Genomic DNA, 12,541 nt, shown 5'->3' with positions numbered 1-12,541 from the left:
GAGGTCCAGGATTGGGAATTACTGCAGGCAGTGGTTCCCCTCCCAGCCTCGTCGGTCAGCGATAGTATTTCCTGGAGTCTTTCTCCCTCGGGAGAATTCTCCGTTAGTTCGGCCTATCTAGCTCTGTGCAGGATGTCGGTCCTTCCGTGGTTATCCCCACTTTGGAAGGCACCGTTGCCCCTGAAGATTAAGATTTTCGTTTGGCAGCTTCTCCGCGACCGTTTGCCTTCAGGGACCGAGGTGCTGAAACGCCATGGTCCGGGTAACGGCATCTGTCCCTTGTGCCATGTTCCGGAGACTGGATCTCACATTCTGTTCTCCTGCGTCGCGGCACAGGCCCTTTGGTGCTTTGTACGTGAGGCTCTGGGACCGGAGTGGGAGGCTCATGACCTTGCAGATTTTCTGCACGTAAGGGCCACCCAGGTCGGCCGTAAACGCCGATTGTTTTGGCTGGTCTTCGCAGCTGTGATGTGGACTCTTTGGACTACTCGCAACAAAATGGTGATTGAGAGGGTGTTTCAGTGGCGTGCATCTGACTCGTTCTTCAAATTCCTTGTCTTCTTGCAGCACTGACATCCGCTCGCTAGGACCCGAGACCGCAACCGGCTTCAGTGCTATCTGGACGCGCTGATGGCGTCCGCCTGACAGCTCTCCGCTCCCTCGCATGCTGCTTAGCCTGCCCCTATGATGGCATTTTTTTTCTTTTCTAGGGCATGAATGTGCTGGTGCCCCAGCGTTTTTTTATGTTTTATCACTCTATTGGGCTGTGTTGTCTGGATGCTGAAATATTTGCTTTATATATAAAGCGGGGCGAAAGCCTGTTTCGATAGAAACCCGCCACGTGAGTGGACTACAGGTGTTCTAATCATTACCAAGCCGAGGAAGAGGATGGTGGCCCTGAAGTTGCTCATGTTAGAATCGATAGATCGTTGCGACTCCAACCACGACCATTGCCAAGGAGAAATGAACCACGACCATTGCCAACGAGAAATGGAGTGGGAGAGAAAACCAGTCTTTCTCTATATGAATGAAAATCACACGTCGTCATGCTTGACACACATTTCTGAATTAGAACAATTGTTTGGGCACTATATTAACGCACGGGCATTCAACTAGTCATCATATAGTCCGGTAGTAGTGCAAAGCCACATATGTATTTATGTCAACAAAATCAAAACAAGGAACATCAAAATGTACCCATAATTATTCTTTCTTCTTTTTTTCTGCAAGGGAATGAAAAATGTACCCATAACCATAATCATGCTTTGCTCCTATTACATAAACAGTTTTTTACCATATAAAGGGAAAACCGATGGACTTCACTCTAAAATAATTTGGAGATGTGCCAAATTATTCAAACTCTTGGGAATGTGCAGCTTTGGACAGTTAGATATGCACAATGATCTCAGAGAGGTTATATCCTTCAACCACTCTGGCAAGGTCTCTAATTTTGTGCATTTTGTTATAGTCAAACTCCGAAGGAGTGAAAAATGCTTCATACCACCGGGTAACGAAATTAATTCTGTGCACCTTGAAATTTGAAGCTCCTCAAGCTCATGAAGTTCATGCAACCCCTCACACTGAGAACATTCTAATAGCTCTTCACACAGCGAAATTGACAGAGACCTTAAATTCCGAGACAAACCTTGGAGTGATCCTCTACATGCAATCAACTTTTCATTGTTCATCAGCATGATCAAGCTTGTAACAGCTCCGAGTTTTACATGTACTGCTGTCAATTTTGGGCATTGGGCGATTGTCAATTCTTGAAGGCGGGGAAAAAGTGTTTCTCTGTGTGATGGTACCCAGGTTTTTAGGTTGGGCATGTGAAAGAACGATAGTTTCTCCAATAAGGGGAATGTACCATTGACCCCATAGAATGTGTCATCTACACATGTGACAGCATCTATTCCGCTTACTTCAACAATCTTGAGGTGAGGTAATGGTCCCAGCGGTGGCAGGCTTTCACATGCCAGATTAACCAGCTTGATATCAGTAAGTGAGTTTAGGTAAGGTACGCCACTGGTTATCCATGATGGAAGTTTTCTTCCAGGATAGGAATATAATTGTAACACTTTCAAACCACAGCTTGGTTTCAGATGTTCAAGTATTTCCTGTGCTCTTGAGCTAATTTCAGGATCTGTGCAATTTCCAGTCCAACTCAATGCCAGTGATTCAAGATTGTCTTTGTCTTGCAGGATTACATTTCTGGCATCAGCAGAAGAAGAATTTTCCATGTTCTGAACACCAAGTTCCTTCAAATAAACTAAAGGACGTAACTCTGAGATGGTATGTTTGGGAGTTTCTGCTGCTATGTACCTTGGCAATATCTTGATGCTTGTGAGTTGGTTCATCTGATGAGGCATTTGAGTTAGTAAAGGACATTCAAGAATGTTCAGGTAGGTAAGACTTTTCAAGTATTTCATGCGTTTGGGTAATACAGCAAGGTAGTGACAGCCTTCAAGGTTTAGAGTATGCAGATTCACAAGGTTGCTTATTGCTTCATGCAAGCCAAGAAGTTTTTCACAGTGAGACAGGTCCAGCATCTGCAAGGATTGCATCTTTCCAACTGATTCTGGCAGTTCAGCGATCTCATTTCGTGAAAGATTCAAGTGCGTCAAGAACCGAAGGTTGCTAACTGAATCTGGTACAATCTCAATATCATTGTGAGAAAGATTGATATAGGTTAGATTCTGTAACATATCAATTAACCTAGGAATCCTTTTGACCCTACAAGATTGCATATGCAGTACACGCAGAGCTGTCAGGCGTTGGCAAAACTCTGCTGGGATATCGGTGATTGCGCACTTGTTCTCAGACAAAAGCATATTTTCATCTCTGAGCAATATTAGGGTCCTCAAACTTTCCAATTCAAACAATTCTGGTGGAAGCTTACTGGTTTCACAATCAACAAGTAAGGAGAGGCATCTGGCATCACACGAAGGCCAGATTATTTCCTTTCTAGCATCTATTGCTAAGTGGAATCCCCGGCTGATCCTTTGTGCAAGAAGTTGCATCCCAGGATGCATCTTGTAAACAGTGTTTTCTCTGTGTCGAGATTTCTGGACTATATCATAGAAGTGTTCTGTCATTATCTTGGAGAAGTAGAGATGCATGTCAGATTTGCTGCTTATCAGTTTTATGAGCTCATCAGCAACAAACATGTCAGTCAGTTGTTCAGGTGTAAAGCTATGAACTAGGAGCAGTGAGCAGTAAAGAAAGCATTGCTGGATGCTTGGAGGGAGATGTTGGTAGCTGACATAAGCCGCATCCAAGAGAAGACGGTCTGCATAGAAGACGAGATCAAATCTGCTCAGGACATGCTGCCAAGCGACTTGAGTTTTCCGTATGCTCTTCAGCTTGTTTGATGCACTGAGCAGCAATGAGGGCACGCCGGCACATGTTTCAGCAATCATTTTTCTGATTGGAATGAGCCGTGGTGGCAAATCTGCAGGATTTTGCATCCATTGTGTGAGCAGCCTTGAAGAATGAGCTGGCAAGAGACGCTGTACGGTGTATGGTTTGAGGGAGTTGGTCACTTTTACAACATCAGGAATGCGACTAGTGACAATCATCTTGCTTCCGGGCTTTTCAGCACTATCAAGGACTTCCACCAGTTCCTGCCATTTCTGCAGATCCTGATCCCATGCATCATCCAATACAAGGAACAATTTCCGCCCACTGAGTTTCTTTTTGACAAGGCACTTAAGTTTCACAGAGTCCTGCTCTATCATTTCTATTTCTGACGAATCAAGTATGCTACACTGCTGGGCGGTTAGAACTTGTGCTATTCTACTCATTATCACCATGATGTTAAAATTACGAGGTACCGAAACCCAAATCCGATCATCACCAAAGGTATCAACAACCCATGGATGCCAGAATACTAGCTGAGCGAGGGTGGTCTTCCCGATTCCAGCCATTCCTGTAATGGGGAGAATTGACAAGCCAGGTGTGCTGTCAGTTTGCATCATTCTTAGGACATCGTCCAATTCTCTCTCTCTACCAAGTACACCTTCAGATTCGTCACATGTTCTCTGGCAACTCGTAGCTTCCTGGATATCTGTACGTTTGGCTGGAAGTCTGATTCTATGTGTTTGTGCATAGCAGTTTTTCAAGCTAGCTACTGCCTCTCTTAACTTATTGACACGAAAATGGAGCCTCCGAAAGATGGGCAAGCTGCGTACCTGATGAAATGAAAAAATGCCGCCCTTTTTTCTCAGATGGCGAGAGATCCTATTCAGCGCGTCATCAGTATCAAGTGTGATAGACCAGAGCCTCTGCAGAAGCTGGAGGTACTGCTCGTTGTTGACGTTGATCATAAGAACTGCGCTCTCATCGATGCGACTGATCCTCCCATGGATCATCCTGAAATATGTCTGCAGGTCCTGAAGTAGGCTTCCAATGCCAAGCAACCGACCCAGCTCCAGGACAGGTTCTGATTTCAGCTTTTCCGCCATTGCATGCAGCAGATGCTCCACCGACATGCTTTTTCTCTTCTATCCTAGACTTCTTTCTGAGAAATATGATTAATTGCCTTCAACTATGCCAGCACTTGGAAGGAGAATATCTATTTTGAAGAGCAAGATCTGGAGGACTTTTCCCTCGTCATGAACTTGCCTTTCTTTGGGTGGGCTACTGGGCTTGTTGACTTCCTGTGGCATTTTTTCCATTTGGCTAATTTAGGTGCATTACGTAGGAAACTTCGTACCCCTTAAAAAAAAACGTAGGAAACTTCGTGGATTTTTCTAGGCTGCTACAATTTTCTTCCATCTCTGCCATTAAAACTTAATTTTTTAATGTGTGGCACAGTGACAGGCGTTAGTGCTGTGCTCCTGGTCACTGTCTCATGGATGTCTTTTCCCCTCCAATGTCGGGTCATTAAATTTTCCTTTGTACAGTCATCGACAGGCCATAGTGATGTGCTGTTGGAACGTCACTGTCTCACTGATGCCTTTGTCTGACATGTGGGCATGTATGGGCTTCTCAGTCCACAAGTAAGACTTGGCCGTTGTCATTATAATATTTTGACATAGATCCTGTTTGTTTCAGAAGTTCCGGAACTTTTTTTAATTTCAACATAAAAGTCCCTAGTCCTTACACGTTTGTTTCTAGAGACTAAATAGGAACTAGAGGTCATTAAATGACATGCAAAAAGACCATGTTACCCTTAGTAATGTAGTAGTAGTTATTAAATAATATGCTAAAAGTAGGGGCATTGTTGAAAAAAAAAGTCAAAAAAGTACCAAAAAGATTCTCTCATAGTGACTTCTTCAAATAGTCCCAAATACCCTCTTTTAGTCCCTAAAAGTCCCTCCTGTTTGTTTCACATGGGACTTTTTAGGACTTTTTTAGTCCCTACACTAAAAAGTCCCTGAAAACAAACACCCCCATATTCTTCCATAGGAAACTGCCGTGCAGTATCCTGGCTTCCATCCTGCAAAGTCTGCTTATTGGTACTGCAAACTGAGCTTCCCCGTGGTTTGCAGAACAATAAACTTGAGAAGATCTGGCGTGCTGTAAAATAACTGAGGTACTTTTGCTATTTAAGCTGCCATTGGTCTCCAGCATATCACTAATCAGTTCTGCTTGTCCTGCAGAAAGATTAACAGCTGCTTCTTTGCAGATCATATTTGTTTTATCATACTTTGATCTTCAGTATTGGTTCCATCAGTCGTTATGCTTGTCCACCAAAGCATTGAGGAAGATGTGTTTGAGCCACTGGTGTCGCGTGTTAATGAAATTAGACGCCGCTTCTTTGGGATAGTGAGCTCATCTGAAAATGACGGAAGGGCACCTACGATGCATGAACTTCCAGAAAAGATCAGATGGGAAGTGCAACATCTTGAAGAATTATTTGAGGGGATCAAGGAAGACAAGGAGGGGGTCTATGAGAGCATTACGTCTGTTAGCATGGCAGTCTCTAAGTGGCAAAGAAGATTGGGAATAGTATACCGGAATGCATCTGGAGCTCCTGCACTTTTTGAGGGAATGAAATGGGCAGTTGAGCATCATGAGGGGTGGGTTGAGGATGGTACCACATCAGAAGCCAATACTGAGACACTGTCTTTTGATGAATATGAGTTTTTTGAATCACTTCGATACCTTAAGACTGCAGAAGGTGGTTCAGAAGCTCGTTTCCTGGATGGTATAAAGAGTGGGATGCAGTGCATCAACGATGTTCTTGCCACTGTACACTCAAGAACAGAAGCAGCCAACGAGAGCTTGCGTATTGTAGACCATGTCTTCTCCCCAGTACTGAAACTAATAAAAACCATTGATCATCTAGTATCAGTAGCCGCTGAGGGTGGAGACAAATCTCAGAACTATAAGTTCCTTGTCAAGATTGATGGTCAAGTAAACTGCTTGCAGGATGCACTACATGTGATTGATATAAATAAGACAGAGGTTGAGGAAAGCTTTAGAACAATGGAAGGTCTCATCTGGCCACTATTGTCACGCCTTAACGCCACTTGCAATGTTCAATTGGAACCTCCGAGCTTCCAAGATGAGATCAAAAAAGGCATTAACCACTTGGTAGATGTACTTGGCATGATTGAGAAAAAGAAGCAGGATGGAAATGCAAACTTCAGCATTGTCAATGCAGCCTTCTCGCCGTTATTGACATGTTTGAACACCATCAGGCACCTCTCATTAGAAGCCTTAGCCCATGAAGATAAATCAGGTGCCTTTATTCTCTTGGGCAATATCAGCGATGAGTTGTCACAGCTCAAAGATGTACTCCAGAAGGTCCAGCAGAAAGAGAAAGGGATATACAGTAACTTTGATGCCATTGAGCAACATATTGATGAGCTTTTTGAGGGGCCTATGATAGATGCTGAAGGCTCCTTAAAACTTCAGCAGATGGGTGGCCTGCGAGAAAAGTTCTGTGCGATTCATAAAGAGATAACAAATACATGGGGAAAGGTGAATGACTCTTTCAAGGTTCAGGATGGCTCCATCAGATCGATGGCTGCAAGACATGAAGCTTCATCTTCTCGTCCATTGTCAGCAGCAGATACATTCAACATTAACAGGGAAAGTGTGGAGATGTGGAAGCTTAAGGATAGCATTAATGGACTGGAGACGAGGTTGAGACAGTGCCTTTTGTGCCTTGCTGTGTTCCCGGAGGATGCAGTCATCAAGAAGAGGCTGCTAATTCATTGGTGGATTGGAGAAGGCTTTGTGAGTTCAGTTTCAGAGGGGAAGAAATTTTTTAATGAGCTGCTTATCACCAAGGGATTCATTAAGCCAGTTAAGAAATACCACTGCGAAAAAGTACACGGGTGCAAGGTGCAACCGCTGATCCGTGCGCTACTGATTGAAGCTGCAAAGAGCGCAGCATTTGTCGAGCTCAGTTCTGACGGCAGCTCCAAGAATGACTTCACCAGAACCCGGCGTGCATGTTTGCAGGATGGGAAGATCCTTACCAGTTTCCATCGCAATGTTTTGACAATTTACAATATTAAACAACAGTATCTGGAGTTAGACAAGACATGGTTTTCTGGAAAGACATGTTTGAGCACTGTGCAGTTAGGACGATGGCAGGATTCAAATTATGACCCTCGGGCACATCACGTAGAGTTGAACAATGTTGATTTCCTAAAGCAGGTCAAGTCGTGCAAGCAATTGAAGTACCTGAGCTTCAGAGGGATATCAAGAATCGAGGCTCTTCCAACCTCGATTGGAAAGCTCACAAGACTTGTCATCCTTGATCTCAAAGCATGCCATAATCTGGAGGATCTACCAAAGGAGATAGTGAAACTAGTGAATCTGGAGTACTTGGACGTTTCTGAATGCTACTTGCTGTCAGGTATGCCCAAGGGACTAATCAAGCTTTCTCAACTTGAAGTTCTCAAGGGATTTGTTCTGGCAAACACTAGGAGCAAAGACCCCTGCCATCTCAATGAACTTGCCATGCTGAAAAAATTACGGACGCTGAGCATTAGAATTGGAAATAGCATAGATAGTGATCAGTTTGAGAAAATTAAAGAGTTTTGTGCCCTCCGGTCACTCACACTTACTTGGGGAGCAGGGTTATCCTCATTACCTGCTATACACGATGACAATAATCTTTCAAGATCAAGCCGTGCTGCTACTATTGCTGTTAATCATGCAATGCCTTGTGTTCTCCCCTCAGGCCTTGAGAAGCTGGATATCTGTTGCTTCCCATTAGCAGAATTTCCTTGCTGGGTTAATCCTGGAGAGCTGAAAAACTTGAAGAAACTCTATATCAGGGGAGGTATCATAAGTAGTCTAGGCGAGGACAAGTACTGGGAGGTGACCGTGCTTCGGTTAAGGTTCCTCAAGCATCTCAACTATTCATGGACGGCACTGCACTAGACTTTCATGAAACTCCTTGTTTTGGAGGTGCATGAATGTGAAAATCTTGAAACCTGGCGTGACTGTCAAAAAGGCTTGTGGCTGAAGGAGACGAATGGAATTCTGGAAGGTTCGCATCTCGCTTAACCTGAATCGGCACCTAAGGGGCTGTTTGGAATGGGTGTAAAATTTATGTGGCTACAGGTATTTAGCTCGAACTTGTACTAAATACTGATGGGCACAAAAAAATTTACACCCATACCAAATGGGGCCTAAATCTTGCAAGGCGTCAATATTTTGGTAACTGCAACTGGTAATATTTCTTCAACCATCTGGAAGAAACGCAACGGTAGAGTATTTGAGAATAAGTTCAATTCATTTAGCCATGTGTTAGAGCAAATTAAGTGTGATGCATTCTATTGGTTCAAGGAGAGGGCCAAGTGCTTTCAGTCTGCAGAGGCTGGGGTAATCATCCTTTTGGAAGAGAAAAAAGTGCTTTCAGTCTCTGCTTGTTTAAGGTTCGAGACGCTGCTTGTTTAGGTGTGTGGGGTTTCCTTTCTTTTGGCGATGTAGCCTTTTTAACTTTTATTATCGGACCTTGTATTGTTCTTCTCCTCTTCTATTATGATCATATGCAGTCCTTGCATAGTTCAAATTAAATAAATTCTTCAACCATGGCATGCCATACAGGAACAAGAGTCCATCGACAAGGTTCGCAACGCAATTTCTTGGTGGATAAAGTCAAACTTGGTTTATCACTGGTTTTTAGATACCATGTTTATCATTAGTCCTGCTGCATTCCTGTGAAATGTGCGAAGTAGGCATTTTGTGATTTTGTTATCATTTTTTCATTAATTGTGTCACACTATTCAATATTGCCACTACAAATTTCGACCACTCAAGAATGACATCCTTTCATTGATCATGTGCTCGAAAATGCTATTCCCTCCGTCACAGTTTAGAAGGCACGGTTAAATTAACGTTTGTTTTCATAATAGACAAGGTTTAGGGCACATTGCATTTACTCCTATTAGCTAATTAGTACTCCGTTGTATTACTCCTATCTGCATGCACAGCGTGAATGCTATTTTTAAGTCCATCTTACATCCAATCAATAACCACCTAGGTTTCAGAGAATTTTCAAGCACGCCTTCTAAACCGTGACGGAGGGAGTACTGGGTACCGTTATCTTTCGGTCAAAGGCCATTGGCCGTGGTGAAGTGGTCAAAGTATTGGACTACACTTGTGAGTGTTTCCTCTATATAACTCACCGTAAGTCTGTAACATGTGGGTTCTAGTTTTCAATGCACGGATAATGAAATTATAATTAAAAATAGCTTCTTGCCTAGGTGTTCGAATCACTGTGTCGCTATTTTTCCTTCTAATTTAATTTTCTGTGTGCCGACAACTAGGACCTACAGGTTATAGGGAGTGTTGGCAAGTTGGATTCAAGGGTATTTGGTCACTTCACCTAGTCAATGACCTTCGGTGCCGAGTGGCATTTGTTTGTACAAATTTAATGAAGGATGGCATTTTTAAGTAATTGAACTTTTAAGGCCATCTCCAACGGCTACCCGCAATTTTTTTTAAGTAGTTGAACTTTTAAGGCCATCTCCAACGGTTACCCGCAAAAATTTCTCCCGCATTTGACAAGTTTGAAGTGTCGTGAATTTGGGAAGGCTTGTGGAGTATTTTGTCCAACGTAGATGGGTCATCTCTATTTCCTTTAAAGGGCCTCCTCTGGTCGTTGCGTTGATTGTCAAATCCAACTTTTATCGTTGCCTCATCAGTGTCACTTTGTTGCTTTTATGGCGACGCTTATTGTTTTTTACTTTGTCGAGGCTTCCCGTTCTTGTCGTGCACTTCTGTTGAGACGGGGTCTCCGTCGTGTTTACCACTAAGGTCTAACCATCTATCCTTGCTTGCGCAGAACCGGGTCATTGGGAAGGTGAAGGTTGCCATGGTCCTTGGCTTATCCTGTCCGAGTTGTCGCGCCGGCCATTCATCACGAATGTTGTGCTGAAAGCAGCGCTTCCGCATCAGGACAGCCAACAATTTGGTTCTTTTGGTCAAAAACTATTCCAAAACTTCATAGCGGACTTGCCAGGTGGTTGGGTGATGTGTCTTAAGACATCAGCATCTCGGGGCTGAACATAAGTGCCTTGAAAATGGGCAGTACTGGGCATCGGCGCCCGGTCGCAGCACGGTCGTTAGATCTGCGGGCCACATCGTTAGATCTATCCATGCAGCAAAAAATTTCGATGCAACAAATTTCGGTCATGATGCAGCAATTTTCGTCCACAGTTGCAACAAAAATATGGTTGTAGCCAAAAAACATCAACATGGTCGTAGCTAAAAAATGACGCAGATGATGCGTGGTAGCAAAACAAAATATGGGTTGTAGCAAAAACAATCCGGTGAATTCAGGTTGTAACTGTGACGAACGTGTATGCAACTTTTTTAGTGAACAGTTGCAGCAAAAAATGATACCGATTGTAACAAAAATTAACACAGTTGTAGCAAAAATGAAACACCGAATGTAGCAAAAAAATCCAACGATCTCAAGTTGCAATCCAACGTGGATGCAACTTTTTTAATGGACAAATTGTAGCAAAATGAAAAATGTTTGTAGCAAACTTAAACATGGTTGCAGCAAATTTGAACGAAAAAATGATGCATGCCCTGACCAGCGAAGCACGGGGCCATGTGCGACCGGCCGAACGATCCGGCCGGCGTGCAGGCTGAAAACGTTTCCCCTTGAAGATCCGGCCGGCGTGCAGGCTGAAAACGTTTCCCCTTGAAAATTAGCTCGGAAGGCATCTTCAAGTTCTTCCCAGCTCCCAATAGAATTCTCCGGCAAGCTCTTGAGCCAGTGCATTACTCACCCTTTAAGCTTTAGCGACAAATATTTAATGGCACGGAGACCATCTCCCTGAGCCGTATGGATGTGGAGAAGGAAGTATTTGATCCATACAGTTGGGTCAGTGGTTACACCGTACAATTTAATATTGACGGGTTTATACCCTTTTAGGAATTAATGTTGCATGACCTCGTTTGTGAAGCACATCGGGTGTGCAACTTCTTCAAACTGAGCTACGACTTGTCAGACGTCCGGTGTTGTTCGAGCACAGGCATTCTCCCAAGCCATGTCATGCTTACCGAGCCATGCCTGATATTTGGCATGTCCAGTGGGCGCTAGGTCCCTGGATCTATATCTAGATCGTGATGCGACCAGTTGAGAAGTCAATTGCCCCCGTAAATCATGCGGGGGAGCAGACGGGGTTGGGTCCTTGACTTCATAGCGAGGGGTTGATGTCTACTACACAATTTTATTTTTATATACATTGATGGGCCTTTAAGTGGAGAGTTTTCTAGGACAACAATAAATTTTTCTTAAGTGGATGACCTAAGATTTATCAATTCGTGGGAGGTGTAGGATGAAGATGGTCTCTCTCAAACAACCCCGCAATCAAATACATAAATCTCTTGTGTCCCCAACACACCCAATATAATGATAAATTGTATAAGTGCACTAGTTTGACGAAGAGATGATGATACATGTGCAATATGGATAGTAGATATAGGTTTTTGTAATCTAAAAATATAAAAACAACAAGGTAGCAAGTAACAAAAGTAAGCATAAACGATATTGCAAAGCTTGGAAATAAGGCCTAGGGTTCATACTTTCTCTCAACAATGCTAACACAATAGAATCATATGATCTTTTCTCAAGTGCAACAAATAATCACTCCAAAGTTCATATCTAGCGGAGAACATAAGATGAAACTATTATAGGTAGTAGAATCATCTCAAAGTTATCCTTTCCGGTCAATCTATTGAGCCATTCATTTAAGTGTCACAAATAGCCCTAGAGTTCGTCTAGAATAACACATATGATACAGATCAATCAACCCTAATGTCCCCTGGATACTCCAATGACATGTCAATTATCCGTGGGTTAATTATTCGACATGCATCAAACAATTTCAGATTCATCATATTCAATCCAACACAAAGAATTTCAAAGAGTACCCCAATATTTTTATCGAACAAAGTAGGACAAGAATGTGTATCAACTCATATGCATAGATTACCCCATTGTCATCACGGGAATCCACAAGTTGAGTACTAAAACATATATCAAGTGAATCAATAGAACACCCCATTGTCACCATGGGTATCCACATGCAAGACATACATCAAGTGATCTCAAATCCAA

General features: G+C 43.1%; 1 protein-coding gene across 1 annotated transcript; it reads left to right on the top strand.

Moving 5' to 3' along the window:
* Positions 1–5,431: 5,431 nt before the first annotated feature.
* Positions 5,432–9,009, top strand: LOC123441655. Its single transcript, XM_045117978.1, has 2 exons — positions 5,432–5,533; positions 5,627–9,009. Exon 2 carries the CDS (start codon positions 5,680–5,682, stop codon positions 8,341–8,343), a length of 2,664 nt encoding a protein of 887 aa, XP_044973913.1. The 5' UTR covers positions 5,432–5,533; positions 5,627–5,679; the 3' UTR covers positions 8,344–9,009.
* Positions 9,010–12,541: the final 3,532 nt, after the last annotated feature.

The sequence above is a fragment of the Hordeum vulgare genome, chromosome 1H, assembly GCF_904849725.1.
Source record: "Hordeum vulgare subsp. vulgare chromosome 1H, MorexV3_pseudomolecules_assembly, whole genome shotgun sequence".
NCBI classification, from domain to species: Eukaryota; Viridiplantae; Streptophyta; class Magnoliopsida; order Poales; family Poaceae; genus Hordeum; species Hordeum vulgare.
The sequence above is the reverse complement of the archived record's forward strand: the minus strand, read 5'-3'. Positions and strand labels throughout refer to the sequence as shown.

Coding starts and splice junctions, on each gene's coding strand:
- LOC123441655 (XM_045117978.1), top strand. CDS start 5,680: ATGCTTGTCCACCAAAGCATTGAGGAAGATGTGTTTGAGCCACTGGTG.